General features: G+C 44.1%; 1 protein-coding gene across 3 annotated transcripts in view; it reads left to right on the top strand.

Moving 5' to 3' along the window:
- Positions 1-20,086, top strand: part of ZNF608 (zinc finger protein 608) — a 107,189-nt gene extending 87,103 nt beyond the window's left edge. For 2 of the 3 annotated variants that reach the window (XM_037028659.1, XM_037028650.1), the window contains 6 exons: positions 9,056-9,143; positions 9,665-12,119; positions 14,225-14,642; positions 15,220-15,392; positions 16,449-16,602; positions 18,456-18,541. In XM_037028659.1, coding sequence (XP_036884554.1) covers positions 9,056-9,143; positions 9,665-12,119; positions 14,225-14,642; positions 15,220-15,392; positions 16,449-16,602; positions 18,456-18,541 — 3,374 coding nt within the window. Of the gene's footprint in view, positions 1-9,055; positions 9,144-9,664; positions 12,120-14,224; positions 14,643-15,219; positions 15,393-16,448; positions 16,603-18,455; positions 18,542-19,104 lie in introns of those variants that run through there. The other variant, XM_037028641.1, reaches the window with a different exon arrangement.
- Positions 20,087-20,342: the final 256 nt, after the last annotated feature.

The raw sequence follows: 20,342 nt of genomic DNA on the forward strand, positions 1-20,342 counted from the left end.
GGAGTGGTACAGAGGAGATTGTGCCCTAAGGATAGCTGCCCCCCACCGCAGGGTTTGCTGTTCTCTTCACCCATTTTTCAAGGTGAAAGTTGTTAGCTCTCATAGTTACTATCAAGCGCAGGACAGGACAGGGTCTGGTGGTGTGAAGGCTGCATTCTCTCAGCTGCGTCTCTCAGCAGCATGCAAGTCTGAAAGTGCACAGAGGCTGTTTCCCCTCTTCTGGGGGTCCTGGCCGTGTGCTTCGTGCCTGGGCCTCATGTACTGAGGTGTCTCCAAAAATGACACTCTCAAAGGAATGACGTGGTAGGAGATAATAAGTATGTTGTTACCATGGCTCCATAGGAGTCTTAGTTGAGTGAATACTTACCTGATACCTTTCCCAAGCTTTTGAATGTTTTTATTTAAAGGAAGAAGGAATCATCTCTAGTGAACTAATAACTAAAGCTTGTGAGGCTGGATTGGGGGAGCTGAGTCAATTCTGTTATTGTTGGTGTTGAACTCTCATTTGCTCATGAAGAAAAGAAGGGAAAAGACGGGGGAGGAGAAATCACCTGCTTCTCTAGTGAGGAAATTGCACCTTAAAAAGGAGAGAGGGCTTGAGGAACCTGTTGGCACTAGAAATCGATCATCCAGCGCATCATAGTTCAGATAAACTAATAGGTGCAGAGAAGACTCAGGTTTACAACTCCGCACCAGGAATCGGAGTGGGCGCTGTTGCTTGTCTCCATGCCACCAAGCCTCAAGGGAAATGTAATCAAAGGCAAGAAATGAAACCTCTGTATACAAACATAAATATATATACATATAGTCTATATATACACACGTTTCATTCATGCATTTAATTCACTCCAGATGTCTGTCTCAGAAGGCGTATTTTTTTTCCTGTTCTGTCTCCCCTTGTCCCTCTCTCTCCCTTCCACCTTTTTCCCTTCTTCGCCTTTTATCCTTTACTTGAGCGCATTGCCTCATCATCTTGTGTGTTGGCTTAGCGTCGCTGGACCATGCCCTGAAACACATCCCCTGGAAGGTGCTGGAGCTGACTTTGGTGCAGCCTGGGCTAAGTGCCCATGACTCGCTGCTCTTGTTGAATCCAGGTCAGGGCGCTTGCCCTCCTCCCTCTGCCCACCCTCCCAACACTAGCACCTTAAACCTGTCCTCCTTCTTATTCCCGAGGGGGCACCCTAGGCACCTCAGCAGAAACTATCAGAGGCACTGGCGAAGCACTAAGGGCTATGAGATTGGGCTGTATATTTTTTTGAAAACTAGTTCCAAGCCATCAAGGACAATGTTGCTTTAGTGTGTGTATCTGCTTAACTTAAAAGCCAATGTTTTTTTTTTAATTACTGATCATGTTTAAAATTACTTTCTGAAGACCTATATGATGTTTTGTCATTATGCTCTTTGTTCCCCCAAATGTCACATCTGTTAACATCCTATAACTATGAAACTTACTAAACGTGTACTGATTATTTAAAAGAAGTAAAGCATCTCTTTCTACAGTAAACATTGAGCTCTAAATGATTTGTTTTGATTTGATTTTTTAAAAAGTTGTATCTTAAGCTATCAATGTTCTTGTTCATGTTTGAGCTGGTATAATAGTTGTTTGTGAAAATACTGTCACCACGCGCATACACGGCACAGGCTCCCATGCAAATGTGTTGGACGGCGTCGTAGTGTTCCCAGAGGTGCCTTACAAAAGCCTGATTTCCGTTCCCTCTTCTTACCCACAAGACTTCTTAACAGGCTATTGTATTTTCTAGAAGTGGGAAAGGATAATGTTACTAGGGAAGCAAGAAAAGAAAAGCAGCAAGAGCTTCTTTTCGCTGACCAGTCAACTGGATATTGACCACCTGTCTTCATGGGAAAGAAATAGATGGCAGTGAATAAGCGAGAGTCTAGTTTTCCAAGAAGCTCAATGATTTTCCCAAATCAATACAGCTCATCAGGCCTCAGAACAAAGGCTGCAGGGGAGGTGACAGTGATGGAAGTGGCTGTGTTCTTTTGTGTATTAAACCGTAAGACCCATGGGGAAACAAGGTTTCTTTAGCCATAGGTCCCCCCCCCTTTCTTTTTCTTTAGGACTTATTTGGTGTATTTAGAGGGGGAACTCCTTTCAGATTTTTTTAAAAAACATTTCCAGAGATCGTATCTGATGATCAGATGTACTTTTCAAAGAAATAAGGACAGCCAGTAAGAAAAGAATTCCGTCTTTTAATGCGTAGATTAGAACAGCATTTTGCCATCGCTTTTTGCTTTTTGGTATTGGTTTATCATACTTATTTGGATTAAGGCTTTAATTGTTTTTCTTGGTATTTCTGGGTAAGGATTAGACAGACCAAAAAGAAGTGCCTCGGTGTCCAGATTAACCCCTGGAAAATAAAGAATCATAACTCTCCTCCCCTAAACAGACCGTGTTCCTACTGTCCTGAAAAATAACACCAAACCCTAGTAGGAATGCTGAACTGTCATCTGAAAGGTTATAATTAACGCAGATAGAGTGGTGCCAACATATTCCAGCCGCCGACAGAGAACATCCATCCAAACCAGCAATTTTTAGCCCTTCAGTCCTTTAATCTTTAAGCTCACTGTGCTTTCATAAAGTAGTACATTAACACCAGAGCAGTGTGTCTCTGGGGTTAATGGCTGGGGTGGCGGCACACCAGGGCATAAAGTGTTTCATTACACTTCCCTTTGTTAGTGCTGCCCTATCTCCCAAGCTCCATTGCCGTGCACTGTTTGTTCAGATGCAGCCCAGTGTTCAGGGTAACTAATCGCAGTGCTGTGTTCCAGATGGTTTGATTGCAGGATGTGGTGGTTAAAGAGACTCCTCAAACATTCAGCCCAGCAGCAGGGCTCTTTTAAAAAGGTCTGTGTTTTCTGGTCACGTGACTACGCTTTTCTCGTCCTGGTGCTCCATGTGTACTTGGCATAGGTACGAGGAAAGTCCCTCCGTTTTTTGGCTGTCCGTTATTTCGGTGGCAGCCTTAGTTGTAAATTCAGAATTTCCCCAAATAATTGTAAACTCAGCCTCGTCCTATGCAGAAAGACCAATCTGAAGATTGGCAGGTCTGAAGTCAGAAAAATGAACAAGTGCCCTACACAAGACTCAGCTTTTTAAAAGCAGCCCCAGCATTGGATACAACAGAACCATTGGAGGGAGTTCAGTACAGAGGAGCAGTGATAAATCACATGTTGTACAATAGTCACATTGTATAAAAATACAAGGTAATGTGATACCTTAAATATATGGACTTTACCTTGTACTCATGAAACCAGCATATTGTGGCACTTTTATTGTTACTAATGTTTCTACTAGAAAATGTATAAGAGGAAAGAAACGTGTAAACTTTTTAAAAAAGGGCTGTGGCCTACGTGGGTTCTATTTCGTTGTCATTAGAACAGGGTTTCTGTTTTCTGCATGAGCGCGCGCCAAGCCCTTCCAGATGTGGCGGTCTGAATGGGAGTTCAGAATCAACTGTGCCTGCCTCCACTTTTGCATCAGCAGTGTCTGGTGAAGAATTTCTGTCCCAGGGATGAGGTTCTTGAAAGATTCTGAAACGGTCTTTAAACTGTAATACAAACAGAATGCCGATCTGCTGGGAAACCAGCCATTCGTCCAGTTCTTGAAGAAACATGGTCACAAATACCAGAAAGAGTAATTCATAAACCGTATTTATAACATTTGGAGCCAAATCTCCCTGCAGAGAATTTCTATCATCTATATGCTAGTGGAAGATTATGCTTATTGAAAAAGTATGGGAACAGTGAAAAGAAGTGACTGAGTAAGATTCAAATCTGGAGTCTCTTCAGTCACCACCTGGTGGTTCCTAAGTGCTGAGTGAACTCTCCCAGGTGCTGGGCACTATGCTCACGGGCAGTGGGTGCAGACACCGCTCCTGTTTGGGGGAGTATGGTTTAGTTGGCAGAGATGTACTGTGTATAAATGGTACAAAATGTTAAAGGGACCTAGTATTAGGTAAGACGGTCTCAATATTGTTTAAATGGGGAAGAGTTTATTTGCTGCTCACCTAAGAAATTAAGTCAGTGCTCCTGTCTGGTGAGGGCCCCCACTGTCATTCAAGTTCCAGGCGAAGGAGGCCCTGCTGTCTTCTTCAGCCCCCGGGGTTGCTGTAATCTTGCCCCAGTCATCCAGAAAGGGGAAGAGGTGAGGAGGTCACACGTGGGGAATTCTCACGGGCCAGGCCAGGCCTGGAAGTGGCACTGTTAGTTGACTCATTTTCCTTTCTTGGAACTGAGGCACAGGGCCACACCTGAGTGGTAGGGAGGCTGAGAAGTAGCCAGCTGAGGGCAAACACGGACTCCGGTGGGCATTCATTGGTGGGGGGACTGTGTGGGGTGCAGTGAGGAGCCAGGAAGGCTGTTTATTGATGGTATGCGTGGTCTCTGTGTGACTGGAGAAGATTTGATCTTTGGTACTCATTCAAGAGGAGCCTGAGCTTTTCTTGGGAATTTGGACTAGGATAGCTTTACAGTTGTCTTCATGGGAATGCAAAGTGACATGAAGAATGGTTGAGGTGACTTGTTTAAGCTGGATGGAAAAATATGAACTGGAGGTAAGAGTGTTAGCATGGGCCCTGTCCTTTCCGGGTCAAAGGCTGTCCAGTGGATGATGGGGGACTGTCTCTCCAGGGCATCAGAGGGCACAGCAGGGACCACAGTGGTCAGACAGATTTTAGTTCGGGACCAGGAACAACTTTTAAACAAGACGGCGGGAAACATGAGGGGGCAGCCCTGGGTGCCATTCGTGGTGCAGAAAGGGGACACACACACACACAGGTGTTGGCCTTATCGTTTCACAGGTGTTGCGTCGTCGGGGCCTTGGCCCACCACAGTCCTCTCAGCCTTCAGTCCGTGTGGCCTTTAGGTTTCTACACTTCTCATTAACTTTGCCTTCCATGTTAGTATTTTCAGATTCCCAAAGTAAGTCCCCGTTTAGTTGCCTCTGCCTCTGGTACCCCCGACTGGAGCAGGTTCGTGAGGCCAGGGTTAGGATTGCTGGTGTAGGAGCCTGTTCCCTGAGATCGCTGTCTGAGTGTGGACTGTGGGCAGGGCAGACACTGTGAAAATCACACCCAGGATCTAGTTTGCTGTGATGGATTAAGGAGTCTGCTCCCTAAGTATGGGTAATATGCCAACTACCCTTCCACTTTTGGATTACAGGGTATGGCCTGTGTTGGTTGTTACAAGTTTGCACACTCTTGCAGTACAGAATTTGGATGGAGTTCCAGCCAGAATATAATTTGATTCCACAGCACCAAATAAGTATCTACCATATACCCTGTAGATGCATAATAAATGCTTAATGGGCCAGCTCTCTGGGACCACTTAACTGCTAAGTATTGACAAGAGGAAATAACAGAACACTGTGACTATGGAGTCCTTATGAGAGCTCTGGGCTCTTTTGACTTGTACAAAGAAGGGGCTTGGGTTATAGAAAACAGACCACATTCTTATTAAGTGTCCTATCAGTAATGCACTTTATGGGGGCAGCAGCTTAGATTCTATAGCAGTATCTAAGTCAATGCCTTAATACGAAGAAGAAAATCCTATGTGTTGAGCACGCTGCCAGACATCCATTGTTCTCTTCAGCTGTGTCCTTACTTTATTGGTAGTAATCGTGAGATATTTTTCAAATATAAAATGTTACAGGGCAGGCATTATTAGAATTTGGGAAAGACCATGCCCAATCCATGAGTGGGAGGGGAGGGTAGTAAACCTGTTGGGACACTTGAGAGCATAGAGATGGTAAGGACTTATGTAGGTTGTCCCCAGCAGCTAGCTGGCTCATAGGATGGACGTTTGAAAGAGTAAGTGTGCATTAAAAATATTAAATCCTTTTGGAATAAATGTACACATATTTCCAATATATATAAAAATTAAGACAGAGATATAACTATGCCCATGCTTACAAAATTCAAATTTGTATTTTTAAAGGATTGATTTTCACTTGGGGCATTTATGCCTTTAAAAAAAAGTAGAGTTTGCTTTCTCTGACCATGGGTTACAAAGTGTTCAAGATGTTCAGCAAAATAATAAACCATGTGCATCTTTAAGAGCTGAAATGCCACCTTTATACTTGGCCTCTCACGATAGGATGTTGTCTAAACAGCTCACAGACTTCCTTACAAAGCAACAATACACTGTGCAGTTTATGAGAAGCATTCCGGAAGCCTTCATTCCAACCTAGAGCAGCAGATTTGGCCGTGTGAACATGGGCGTGTGAAAGGTCTCATGTGATTCTAGGTGGCTGTGAATACCCCGCGGCATTGTGATGTGGCTTGTACATGTAAAAAAGAACAGGCACGAGCACACATTGAACTAGCACTATGTGATGGCGACGGTTAAGAATCTCCCTGGGAGTAGAGCATTTATTTTGAGCATTTTAAATACGGAGAACTTCTAGAAAAATAAAGCCGACCTATTGAGGCCCTTTTAAATTGAAAAGGGACTTGAAGGATTTTTCCACCCACTACTACTACTACTACTAATATTGCTTGTGCTTAGAGGTCTACTCGTGTGGGTCTAGAAATAGCGTCCAGCGATGTGAATAGTTTTACAGTGTGAAAGTTGCAACTGGAGTTTAGTCGTTGTGACAGCTTCAAATAGTAGCCACTGATAACCAAGGATTCGCTTGTTTGGGGTCCCTGCCTTTTCCCCGGCCCCCAGTTTCCCTTTGTCCTTTTTGGAGACCGGGAATTGGGTTCTGCGGGTTTGGAACCGGCTAGTGCACCGCGTGTGTCGTAGTAGTTTGAACAATCAGAGACGTAGCTTTCATCACACAGACCAGGCCACGGTGATCGACCAAGCATGGTCGTGTGGGCAGCCGGCTCTGGGAAGCCCGGCTTGGCATGCAGGACCCCGCCTGGCTCACCAGCCGGCCACCGCTGGCCGCAGCCTCCCCACTCCGTCAATCTCCTTTATCCTCTGCCGCTGCCTAGCTGCTCCCTGAAGGAGCCCTGAGCCCAGCCAATCAGACTCGAGCATTCCCAGCAGGCGCTGGCCAATCAGTGGCCAGCGTTTGCTGGAACCGCGAAACCCTTAGGGGAAAAGCAATAACAAAAGCCTTTCACTGCAGACAAATGTTAAGTGTCTGTGCAGACTTTTCCTGTTTTTAATTTTATTACTGCAAGAATGGAGGGTTTGTTGTTTCTTTCATGTTTCCTTTCAAGCAATTTTAATTATACATTTGTGCTACATCAGGGACTCTGGAACGCTGTGATTCAGCCTATTGCATTGAAAGCTGAAATGCAGTAACCTTCTGGCAATACAGATATATTCCTGCACTGTAAATATAGCTGACATGCTAAAGAATTTTAAGCAGCTGCAAAGGTCTTTGACACCACACACAGTGCCCCAGAGAGCAAGCAGATGATGAGAAAACCAGCTTTGTCTTCCCCTTAGTCTCCTCTCCCACCCCCTCCCTTTTCCTGAAGGGATGTGCTCATAAAGAATCCTTTCCTCCAATTGTTGTCTTGTGCAAATTTTGGCCAAATGCCTAATTACCATTGATTCTCATCCCAATGTGAATTTTTATACTGTGTTTTTTTTTAAAAAAAATTTCCTGAGGAATTAGAATGAAATCACCCACGATTTGAGGAAATGCTTGCTTTGCTCATGCTAGCTTTCCTCTCTCCTGCTACACTATTGCTAGTGAGTAAATTCAGCTGTCACCTAAATAATAGCAACATGGACCATATGGGAAACAATTTTTAAATCTCTTTTTGGGACTTCTGAAAGAAATCCTTTCCCACTGCTTAAGTCCCAACCCTTCAAACATTTTACCTGCTCTTAAAATGCTTCCAAGGAAATGAGTCTTACCTTGTGAGATGTCCCTCACCATAAAGGAATCTAATATGGGTTTTCTGTAAAATTCAAAATGGCAATGAGCAAGAGAGGAAAACAGCTAGAAATAGACTTTGAGGTGATGTCTCTTGGTGTTTCCAAGAAAGAATGGGAGGAGAGGCAGATAGGTATAGAAAACAAAGGCTCACTTAAATATTGCATTTCCTTAATATTTTACATATGTCTCAAAATCTAGGTCCTTGGAAAAATACATTTTAAAGGAGTGATTTAAAAAATATGGCTCTTGTCCTCTAGTGAAATAAAGAGGATGTTATATTTTATTTCCCTATGACATTTGGTGTACTAAGTGCACTTAAGTTTCGTAATTCACAGATGCAGTGCTAAATTAAATTGTCTGTCTGCAAAGCAGTAGGGAAAAGCAGAATGGCTTTCAGGAAACAAGTGTGCTGGTTTGAGGGTTTTTTTCTAATCTTCTATGGCAAATGCTTACTAAAGTTGATTCTAAAGATAACCCCAAGAGCAAACCTATCGTGCACATTCATTTTCTTAAGAGGGCTATTTTAGGAGTCTTTAAAATGAAGCAAAACCAAACAGCAAACCAGATACTGTACCATGGCTGATTCTTGTCTTGTGAAGCCAGAGAGGAAAGGATTAGGAACAAGAAATCATAGCTAATTGCCTACTGTCTGGACTCCAAGCCCCTGCTTCCCTGTGCTATATGTATATTTGTACACCAACATAATTTTTTTCTAAGTAAAAACCACCATTATTTTATATTGTTGAATTAGAAACAAAACCGATTCCTTTCAGTCACCTTCTGGTTTAAGCACCGGTAACTGGCATGTAGTTTTGGTTGGCTGCTGGCCAAGCGAAAGCAATTATGTGAAATAATAGAAAAATTAAGAGGTGGGTGTTGCTATTTTACAGCAGGACATGGCAAAAACCATTTCCCCCTGTCAGCAGTATGCTGATTGCACTCTCTCACACAGCCGTACCCCTTGTACTGCATGCACATGAGCACTCACACACGTTTCCTGTGGGCTTTCATTTGAGGTCACGGAAACCAGAAAGAGGAAGGATGCAAACCACAGCTTTTAAAGCAAACGAGAATAGAACTTTGCTGGTAAAATAATAATAATAATAATAATAATAATAATAATTAATGAATAACACACTGGGCAAAGACTAATGGGTGCTAACCATGCTCCTCCTTCCTTCCCCATGCCTGCAGGTGTCCTAGTGGTCAATGTCACGTGGAGGAACAAAACGTACGTAGGGACCCTCCTGGACTGCACCAAGCACGACTGGGCTCCTCCTAGGTATGCGCAAGGCCTTTTATTTCAGGCTCTGCTTTTTCTCCTCCCCATCTCCTTCCCTTCCCCTCTATCCTCTCTTTGCAAGGAAACTATATAGAGAGATGAATAATACATAAAAGTCTGCCTGTAATTGAAACCAAGCATAAGGGAAATGAGCAATTCAGGATTGAACACAGTAAAATGCAGATGCTGGATTTCTTTTCTGTCAGGAGATTGTTGCTCCCTGCCCCCTTCTCTCTCCTTTGTTTTCTTCCTTTCTCAAAATGGGAATTTGAACTAGATTTGAACCTGGCTACCTGAGCTGTTTTTCTTTGGTTTTTCTGAGGAAGACTATACGCCTTTGGTAGCCTGTCCTTTTGCAGGTGTTGAAATTGTCAGTGGAAGAATAGGGGATCTTTTCCTTACCTGGGCTCAGCACTCAAGCTGTTGGGGTGGCGACTGCTCTTTGCGGCATTGTGTGCCTTGTGTTTTCACGTGGTTCTTTGGGGGCTGCTCATTTTGATGTCTGTTACTTGCTTCCCTAGGTTCTGTGAGTCACCGACAAGCGACCTGGAGATGAGAGGGGGCCGCGGCCGAGGGAAGAGAGCCAGGCCTGCTGCAGCCGCCCCAGGCTCAGAGGCGGGCTTCACCGAGTCCAGAGGGCTGCAGAACAAGAGCAGAGGGGGCGCCAATGGGAAAGGGAGGCGGGGCAGCCTCAACGCCAGTGGGCGAAGGACGCCCCCAAATTGTGCCACTGAGGACATCAAAGCCAGCCCCTCCTCCACCAACAAAAGGAAAAACAAGCCTCCAATGGAGCTAGACCTGAACTCCAGCTCTGAGGATAATAAGCCTGGGAAGCGTGTCCGCACAAATTCTAGAAGTACTCCCACCACCCCTCAAGGGAAACCAGATACTACTTTTTTGGACCAAGGCTGCTCCTCTCCAGTGTTAATCGATTGTCCCCACCCAAACTGCAACAAAAAGTACAAGCACATTAATGGCCTGAGATACCACCAGGCTCACGCACACTTAGACCCAGAAAACAAGCTGGAGTTTGAACCTGACAGTGAGGACAAGATCTCGGACTGCGAGGAGGCCCTGAGTAACGTGGCACTGGAGTGTGGTGAGCCAAGCACAAGCGTAGGAGCTTATGACCAGGTGAAGGCACCGGCCTCCCCTGGCTCGGGGAACCCCCCTGGGACCCCCAAGGGGAAGAGGGAGCTGATGACCAATGGCCCAGGTTCTGTTATTGGATCTAAAGCTGGGAAGAATTCTGGCAAAAAGAAGGGCCTTAACAGTGAACTCAACAACCTCCCAGTCATCTCCAACATGACCGCCACATTAGACAGTTGCTCAGCAGCAGACGGAAGTTTGGCTGCTGAAATGCCCAAGCTGGAAGCAGAAGGATTAATTGACAAGAAAAATTTGGGAGATAAAGAAAAGGGCAAAAAAGCCAACAATTGCAAAATGGATAAAAACCTCTCTAAACTGAAGACTGCCCGGCCCATCGCCCCAGCCCCGGCCCCCACTCCCCCACAACTAATTGCTATTCCCACTGCGGCCTTTACAAGCACCACCACGGGGACAATACCCGGACTGCCCTCCCTTACCACGACTGTTGTTCAGGCCACACCAAAGAGTCCTCCGTTAAAACCCATTCAACCAAAGCCCACAATTATGGGGGAGCCCATCACCGTGAACCCAGCTCTTGTGTCGCTCAAAGACAAAAAGAAAAAAGAAAAGCGAAAGCTCAAGGACAAAGAAGGGAAAGAGACAGGAAGCCCGAAAATGGATGCAAAGCTGGGTAAACTAGAGGACGCCAAGGGGGCTGGGAAAGATTTATCTGGGCATTTTTTAAAGGACCATCTCAGCAAGAATGAAGGGCTGGCTAATGGACTGTCGGAGTCTCAAGAGAGCCGAATGGCCAGTATCAAAGCCGAGGCTGATAAGGTTTACACGTTCACAGACAACGCCCCCAGCCCTTCCATAGGGAGCGCCTCGAGAATGGAGTGCAACACTTTGGTGAATGGGCAGGCGCCCATGGCCCCACTGCACGTGCTGACACAGAATGGGTCCGAGAGTTCTGCAGCCAAGACGAGCAGTCCCGCCTATTCGGACATATCTGACGCTGCCGACGATGGTGGTTCTGACAGCAGGTCGGAAGGCATGAGGTCCAAAGCCAGTTCCCCGTCAGACATCATTTCTAGTAAGGATGGTGTTGTGAAAGGGCATTCTTCAGCTGCAGCACAATCATCTCAGATGAAAGAGTCCCACTCTCCCTATTACCATGGCTACGATCCTTATTATTCGCCAAGTTACTTGCACCCTGGGCAGGTCGGTGTCCCTGCAGTTGGGAATGGCGGGAGCACGCAGAGCATGAAAATCAAGAAGGAGTCTGAAGAAGATGCAGAAAAGAAAGACAAGACAGAGCAGTTAGATGCCAAGAGAGTGGACCATGCTTCGGCATCTCTACAGCCTCAGCACCAGTCGGTGATCACACAGAGACACCCTGCCCTGGCTCAGTCACTTTATTATGGCCAGTATGCCTATGGACTGTATATGGACCAGAAGTCTCTGATGGCCACCAGCCCTGCCTACAGACAGCAGTATGAGAAGTACTATGAGGACCAGAGGCTGGCAGAACAGAAAATGGCCCAAACTGGGAGAGGAGACTGTGAAAGGAAAAATGAGCTGCCCTTGAAAGAGCTGGGCAAGGAGGACAGTAAACAGAAAAACATGCCATCAGCCACAGTCTCAAAAGCTCCCTCTACTCCAGAGCCTAGCAAAAACCATTCTAAACTAGGGCCGTCAGTGCCTAGTAAAACTGAGGAGACAGGTAAATCGCAGCTTCTCTCCAACCACCAGCAGCAGCTTCAGGCCGACAGCTTCAAAGCTAAGCAGATGGAAAACCACCAGCTTATTAAGGAGGCTGTAGAAATGAAATCTGTCATGGACTCTATGAAGCAGACAGGTGTAGACCCAACCTCGAGATTTAAACAAGTAAGATTGTGGAGCATGGCCCCTACAGGGAGTGAGCCGTCTGAGACTTGTACATGTCTGGGCTTGGTGGTTAGCGCTTCTTCGCAGGCAATAAGCCAGGGGTTCATTAGGGTTCATTCCTCTTCTCTTGAAAAATATTTTCAAAGACTGTCTCAGGAGTTACTGTGTACCTCTGAAATGTGCATTACTCACAGTTTCCTAAAAAGAACTGTGGACAGGTGCCTTTTGTGTTCTGTGATGCTGTTCACTGACTGAATCTGACATGGGCCCTTGATTTGTTACTGAGTCCAGAGTGGGGGAATCCTGCAACATGGCCACGGAGTTTCCTTCTGACGTAGTTAACGCTGAGATTCCGAGTCTGATCTCTAAAATATGCGTTGTTCTACATTTACACATTTCTACAGGCATTTTTTAGGAATATTAAAACTGGGTTCCTAAATTCACATTTCCCACTGAACTTTGCAGTAAAATTTGGGACCCAGATGTCTTTCCCATGGTGTCTGAGATGCCTGGATTTTGGTTTTACACCTGCGTCAAGTGCCCCAAAGTAGAGCTCAGTGCCAGGTAGATATGCCTCAGGCAGTCATCCCAAAGCCCCGTTACCAAAGGTTCCATGTGCACACACCTGGAACTCGGTCCCCGTGAAATCACACATGTGCTAGCACTTTCTGTCACGGTTCCGACATCCTGACTCTGCAGTCCTGTGAGTGTTGATTCTGGAATTCCCCAGTGCTCCTACCCCACGCCCGTGCTTAGACATCCTTGGTGAAGCAGAACAACAAAATCCTTTTTTTCGTGTTCATGTCTGCCCAAAAAGCCAGACCTCAGGCCCGATTTTGAATGTTCACTTCGGATCTAAGTGCCCAGTGGGTTCAGATCGTGAATGGGATGGGAACCACCAAGGGCCTTCTTGTGGCCTGACTCAGGCGGTGGCTTCACGGGGCTGTGTTAGAACTGCACAGTTTTGAGAAGGGGGCTTATAGATGGCTTTGTTTTCTAATAGAAAAAGCATAAGGTATGCTATTACTTTGAAACTTTGTTTTGATTACGGTATTAGCATGCAATGAGATGCGAGCCAATATACTGAGCCCCAGCTGCAGATTAAGAAAATGTATTAGGAAACCAAGACTTTTCCCCCCTAAGTGATATTAATTGCTGTAGTAATTTCTTAAATTTATTATTACTAGCCTGAGTTGTAGTTTTAAAAACTCTGTTTACCTATGTAAGATACTAGAGAGAAATGAGCATCAGGTTAAATACCCGTGAGGATGTTATATAATATGGAGAAGTGACATTGAGGGCCCACCTCTGAATCCCCTTGGACCTAAGTGTGAAGCCCACCCCCATACACGGGCAGCAGTGTGACCCTGGGGTTACGTGGAACTTTAAAAGATTTGGTTTTGTCTTATGTAAAAGTAATCGATAATAATGCCTACCCATTGCGTATTTTGCTGTGTGTAATGCGTACTTTTTTGCCCAAATTTTTGAGGGAAAGATGAGGATGTGCATTATACATGGGTAGTGCCTGAAATACCTTGTGTCTGTTCTTGTGTTTTGTAATTGTTGTTACATAAGATTTCTTGAACCCTAATATGTTCAAAAATAAATGCTTAAATTCCTTTATAATGCAGAAACAAATATCTAAACATAAATACAAAATTACATTGAAATATTAAAACAAGATTTTTTCCCCTGAAAGTTTGGGCCAAAACACGGGCGCGCATTATACATGGCAAAGTGCAGTGTTCAGTGTGGGAGGTGCAGCTCCGTGCAGCGCTGGTGTGCGGATGGGTGTTAACTTCGTACGGGAGTAGTAGTAGTGGTGCCGTCATAGTGGTTGATGGGTTTTTTCTTAAAAATCAAAGTTTTAAAACAAACCTTTTTCTAAAAAATCAGGATCCAGATTCAAGGACGTGGCATCATNGGGCGCGCATTATACATGGCAAAGTGCAGTGTTCAGTGTGGGAGGTGCAGCTCCGTGCAGCGCTGGTGTGCGGATGGGTGTTAACTTCGTACGGGAGTAGTAGTAGTGGTGCCGTCATAGTGGTTGATGGGTTTTTCTTAAAAATCAAAGTTTTAAAACAAACCTTTTTCTAAAAAATCAGGATCCAGATTCAAGGACGTGGCATCATTACGTTTACCAGCCCAAATACTTGGATCAGCAAAAGTCAGAAGACCTTGACAGAGAAAAGAAATTAAAAGAGGATAGTCCCAGGAAAACTCCCAATAAAGAGAGTGGCATGCCCGGCCTTCCTGTATCATTAACCAGCATTAAAGAGGAGCCCAAAGAGGCCAAGCGTCCTGACTCTCAATCCATGGAGGAGAGCAAGCTGAAAAATGATGACCGGAAGACTCCCGTGAACTGGAAGGACTCTCGGGGAACCAGAGTGGCTGTGTCCTCGCCCATGAGCCAGCATCAGTCCTACATTCAGTACTTGCATGCTTATCCTTACCCACAGATGTACGACCCCAGCCACCCTGCCTACCGGGCTGTGTCTCCGGTCCTAATGCACAGTTACCCTGGTACGTGTTGTGGGTTCTGACTATATTGAGGGGAAGAGGCTGTGTTTGAATCTTGGCTATTAAAAACTCAGAATACGCGATTAGACACTTCAAGAGGGCGATTTGTTTTGCCTGTTTTTATGCTGCTTAAAGTCCCCAAAGTGAAACTGATTTAATGTAATGTAACTCTTAATGTAAGAGTTCTTTAAGATGAAATGTCAAGAGTCCTCAGCTGGTGTCTCCATGGTCTCCGATAGGCCACTGTACTGTTAGACTGACGGATACATTATTGCCTGTGAAAACATTATAAGTACTTACTGTCATAATCATTATAGTTACTATTACTTTCACTTAAGCAGGCACATAAATGTATGAAATGGCTGTAAGCTCAATTCTGTTTATAACCTCCCTTCATCAGGATGAATTAACTGGAGGAAGAAAATTGGAGAACCTAGACACAGTTTAACAATGATGTAGCCCATTCTTAATGTAATCCCCTGTTGAGATCTATGATTCTTATCCCAAATTCATGTAATACAAATGATTTCTTTGAAGATGTAGCTCATAACTTGATGTGGCATTTGTTGTTTATCTGCAGGGGCCTATCTCTCTCCAGGATTTCATTATCCTGTTTATGGGAAGATGTCAGGGAGAGAAGAGGCAGAGAAAGTCAGTACCAGCCCCAGCATCAACACGAAAACCACCACTGAATCTAAAGCACTGGATTTGCTCCAGCAGCATGCCAACCAGTATCGTAGCAAGTCTCCTGCTGTAAGCCTCCTTCTGTTGTCATTTAAAGCTCTATGTTTTGAGGGGGCTGGGGGACGCACTGGAGAACAGCCTTAAATAGAAATGGTTTTGGACCCCAGCTGTGCTTTTTGGATGCTGGTTTATCCTAATACATAAAGAGTGGAATGTTCAAAAGTAAGATGGTTTCACACGCGAGGAAACAAAATTGTTAAAGTGTGTATAGTATCACAAGGTTTTTTCTGTTGCAAAATCTCTATCTTGCCTTCTCAGGAGGATGCCTATTTGGGTGGACGTTTAAATTCATAGGAAGCAACTTTTATGCAAAATATTTGTGATGCAAGATCTTTTGGTGCACTGGCGTGGCAGACTGAGTCACCCGGCTAAGGAGTGGTTGGCTGCGCCTGCTCTCTTTCAGCCTTGACTGACCATCCTGTCCCTGTAACTCCGCTAAGTAGCGCAAACGTTGTGAAACATGCTTTATCAATACCACTGCCCTGCACCCATCCCCAGCCCCCAGAAGGACTGTTGTGAAGAGAGACAAAAGAAAGGTTGTGGTTCTTGGCAAGAAAGAGAAGTTTGGACTAAAATAAAATGCAGGGTCTGTGATGAGAATGGTATGTGTCTTCAGTGGAACAGAACAGACAAAGATGGTTAAAGTTATGGGATAGATGCTCCCCCCAAAATGTGCATGAAATAGAAGAGTAATCAGAAGACTTGACTTAAAGAAGTTTCTACAACTACTTCTTTTCCTTGAGCCATATTTCAAAGTTGTTTCTGGAAAGAAGTTGGGGTAGATTCTAAACCTACAATTACGAGTGAATAGAGAGAGAAGTCTTCTTCAGTCATTTGAGGAAAACATTGATGCTGCTTTTGGGTGGACCAAGTCTTTCATGTTGACTTAATTCCACTGGAAACCGAAGCATTTCTTGAGTTGATCTTTAACTACCAAATAATTCCAAGTATCTGTGGTTACTCTTTAATCATTAACACATATTGCGGAAGGGGCAAAGGTGGTACTCTTACTACTCCCCCCCCCCCCCCGAGAATTAACGGGGAAATCCCTCTTTTCTGTTGCAGCCAGTGGAGAAGGCTACGGCTGAGCGGGAACGGGAAGCAGAAAGGGAGAGGGATCGCCACTCCCCCTTCGGCCAGCGGCACCTGCACACGCATCACCACACCCACGTTGGCATGGGTTACCCACTAATCCCTGGTCAATATGACCCTTTCCAAGGTCAGCAGTCTGTCGTTATGGTGCCTCTTCATTCTGCTTTGGAAAACAGTTGACCAAATTGCCTTTTGTGTCTTAAAAGATAACTGAGCTCTGAGTTAACAGTAGCTGGGCAGGACTTTTAACTCACACTTCCTAGTATTTCCTGGTGGTAAAACTAAGGCTATCCCACATCTTTGTATTCTACTGAGACACAAAATTGCTACCACTTAATAATTGTCACTTGTTGATGTTATCAGTGGCTTCCTGTGACCTCACAGACGGAGGGTGGCTGGGCACCAACTGAAACAGTCGGAAGATCAGATAGCTCACCTGAGGGAGGCTGTGGGGAGGAGGGAGGCCGGTGGGAGGCTTTGGGGAAACTCCTGGTCCTGAACTTCTGTAGGCCTTTTAACTTGCTCTTTTCCCATGGAAGTAGCAGAAGAAAAGTGATCAGGCTCAACACTTTTTATAACCCAATTCAGGGACTCTTCTTAGCCTTTTGCTGCTTTGACTCTTTCACGAAAGATGGAAGAACACCTTTTAAAACTCCGTAAGATTGACATGCAGGGGCCTTCAGTTCATGGTGTTTCAGTTGAACGTGTGCCATTTGTCATGACACCGTCACCTTATCGCAGGTGGGCCATAGCACCACTTCCACCAACAGATCACCTGCTGGGATCTTGCTTTCCTCGCTCAGGCTGCCATAACGAAGTGCCACAGCCTCTGTTGCTTTAAACAACAGGAATGTACCTTCTCACCGTTCTGGAGGCTGGGCGTCTCGGTCAGGGTGCCAGCATGGCCGGTTTCTGGGGGAAGCTCTTCCTGGCTTGCAGGCAGGAAAGAGAAATACCACCCTGAAATACCTTGACGAGCTGTGCACTCATCTGACCTCTTCTCTACATCTGGGCCGAGCAGGGAGGGGGAGTTACTCTCTGATGTCTCCTCTTATAAGGACGTAAACTCCGTTGGATCAGGGACCCACCTTTATGACCTCATTCATCTTAATGACTTCCATATTAGTCCTGTCTCCAAATACAGTCACATTGGGGGTTATGGCTTCCAACCAGGAGTATTGGAAGGACGCAGTTCAGTCCCTAGTGCTTGCCAAGTTTCCTCTTAGTCTGCCTGCGCGGATACGAGATGATATGTTCAAAGGTGCTTGCAGAAGTGGGGGATGCTCTCCAGATGGGAAAGGGTCGTTTTCATTTATTCAACTCACCTGACTTGGTGTCAGCTAGGGTGTTAAAGAGAGAACATAAAGGACTTAAAGGGAGAGAGCAATCTTTCCTAGGTTGTTTCCTCTATTTTTTCCAGAATTGTTTTCCATAGAATTAAAAAGAATTTTCTATTGGCAACCTCATGGCATTTGGAGCTGCCACATTCTCTGACTGTTACTGTTCTCTTACACGGTAAAAGTTAAGGCTATTTCTGAGTTTGGCATTGTGTTCCATCCCTAGGGAAAGTGTTAAAGTGATCAAAGTTATTACCAAAGTATTGTATTCTAAGCAAATAGCATGTTGCTTCTTTAACTTACGGTGACTTTTGATTCCTTTTGTTACCTGGTACCTATTATTTCTCCCGAGCTTCCTATTCAGGAATGCTTGGAAACCATTTGGCACCATGCAGAGCTAGACAGATGGAATGCTGTATTCTCTCTGAATAGCTGTTACGAAGACCACAGAGTATTTGATACAGGGGTGGATATTGGTTAGGCCAAGGGGTTTGCACTCTGTCCTTGCTGCATGAAATATTTTGTGTGTGTGTTCAGGAAAGGACATATCACCGCTGTCGGGTCTGCAGCCCTTCACCACTGGGCCTGTCTCTACTCTTATCTCTCCGAGTGTCACAGAAGCCCTGCTTTTTTTTCCCATTAGGCTTGACCTCCGCTGCCCTCGTTGCCTCTCAGCAGGTGGCTGCCCAGGCATCTGCATCAGGAATGTTTCCTGCACAAAGGAGGTAAACATTTTTTACATTTTGAATCAGTTTTTCAGATAGACATCTCGGTGGGAGGAGGCAAGTGTAGGCATTTTAGACCAAAAACTTAGGGCTGAGGATTTTATGTTAGTGTTATGAATATGCTTTTATTCCACACTATGCTTTACATGCAACTTCTGTTCCGTAAACCAAATTCTGTAGCTGTGCTGTAGATTACTATTTAATTGATAAGGTTTTTAAACAGTTGGAAAGTTTCTTACGTTATTCTCATAGCTCTGTTAAAATAATTTACTAAGGCTCCCTTTGTGTTCTTATGTTTAAAAATAGACTTGCAAATGGGGAAGTTTATTTTCATAATGCTAAAGGTAATATTGGTTGTTCATTTTAATTATCTCTCAAGTGTTTTGAAAAGGAAAATAATATATTTTCACGATGTGTATCATTACCCTTGTGTTGATTCACTTTCTTATGGAATTCAATTCCATGAATTGAATAGAACTAAAATAAGCCTATTGGTCTTATGGTTTTCAGATTTGCAGTGTCAAATGTGGATAGAACTCTATGCTAAGGTTGTCTTTTCTTTTGCAGAGAATAACAAGATTGGAAATGTACGTTGTCATGTGACTGGATCACATGGGGAAGCGCTTTATACAGACATCAGTTCCATGGTGTTAATTTGAAATGCCTTAATGGCAGGCAAAAACCAGTCATTTCATTTTTGTAAATTACAGATTTTATCACAGAGTAACAAATGTTGCTGTAATTAAACTTCTGTTTTATATATATATATACGTATACATATATGTATATATACATATATATATTCTTTACTTTTTGTATCAGTAACCAGGCTCGCACACACAGGGTCTGCTGCCAAGTTGCAAACCACTCGGTAAAGGAAATAAAAAAAAAATGTATTTGTCACGTTGAAAAGTGTTAGCCGCAGAAGGCTGCTTACTTTCTTTTCCTTTTCCTTTTAAATTGTAAATAAATAACGTTATGTATCAGTGTGCCTGAACCTTGCATATCCTTCATATATTTCCCGTAAGCCCCTCAGAAAGGCTAACTCTGATGAGGACACTTGGTACAATTTAGATGTCTATTTGGTGGCTCCTGTTAAAGACGCATCAGTGTAAAAACGTTTCTGTAGTCACTGTTTGTACTTGTGTATTGTGGAAAAATACTTTTGAAGGCATGGGGTTGCCAGTAACACACACAAAAAACTGTGTTGTACATACTGTAAAGATTAAAATGGGGAAATAGTGAGCATCTGTGAATAATGAGGTGTCATTTTTTGATAATCTTGAATGGCAAATAACCCAATAGCCTGCATACCAGAGACATCTGTGATTGTTGTATTACTTGAATAGTCCTGCAGTCCCCTTTTTTTTTTTTAATGTTTACAATTATCCAGTTTTAGAAGAGAGAGACTTTAATGCCATTGCCTGGTTACTTGTTTTATGCTGTAATCTAGTTTATTTTATGTAAAATGTATATTGAATGCTTTCCTTTTTTATACCTGCCTTAAATAATTTGGCAATCAGAATTAAAAAGGTTTTTTTTTATAATGGCTTCTTGTCTGTCTCGTGTTATTGCCAGCTGGCTGATAGTGATTCTAATCTTCATTAGAAAGGTTTCCTAGTATTAGGCATTTTCAATGCATAAGATACAGTCCGCAGATAACTTTTCTTATATGGTACACAGGTATGACAACCAAATAGTACATTTAGTTCAGCAGACATATGCATATTTTCTGAGCATTTACTCCAAACATGGAATATAATATTACCTGAAGTAGGTAGATACAGGTTTCTTTGGTATGGAAT

The sequence above is a fragment of the Sturnira hondurensis genome, unplaced genomic scaffold (genome assembly GCF_014824575.4).
Source record: "Sturnira hondurensis isolate 20B ecotype Veracruz unplaced genomic scaffold, ASM1482457v3 Scaffold0001509, whole genome shotgun sequence".
Taxonomy (NCBI): Eukaryota; Metazoa; Chordata; class Mammalia; order Chiroptera; family Phyllostomidae; genus Sturnira; species Sturnira hondurensis.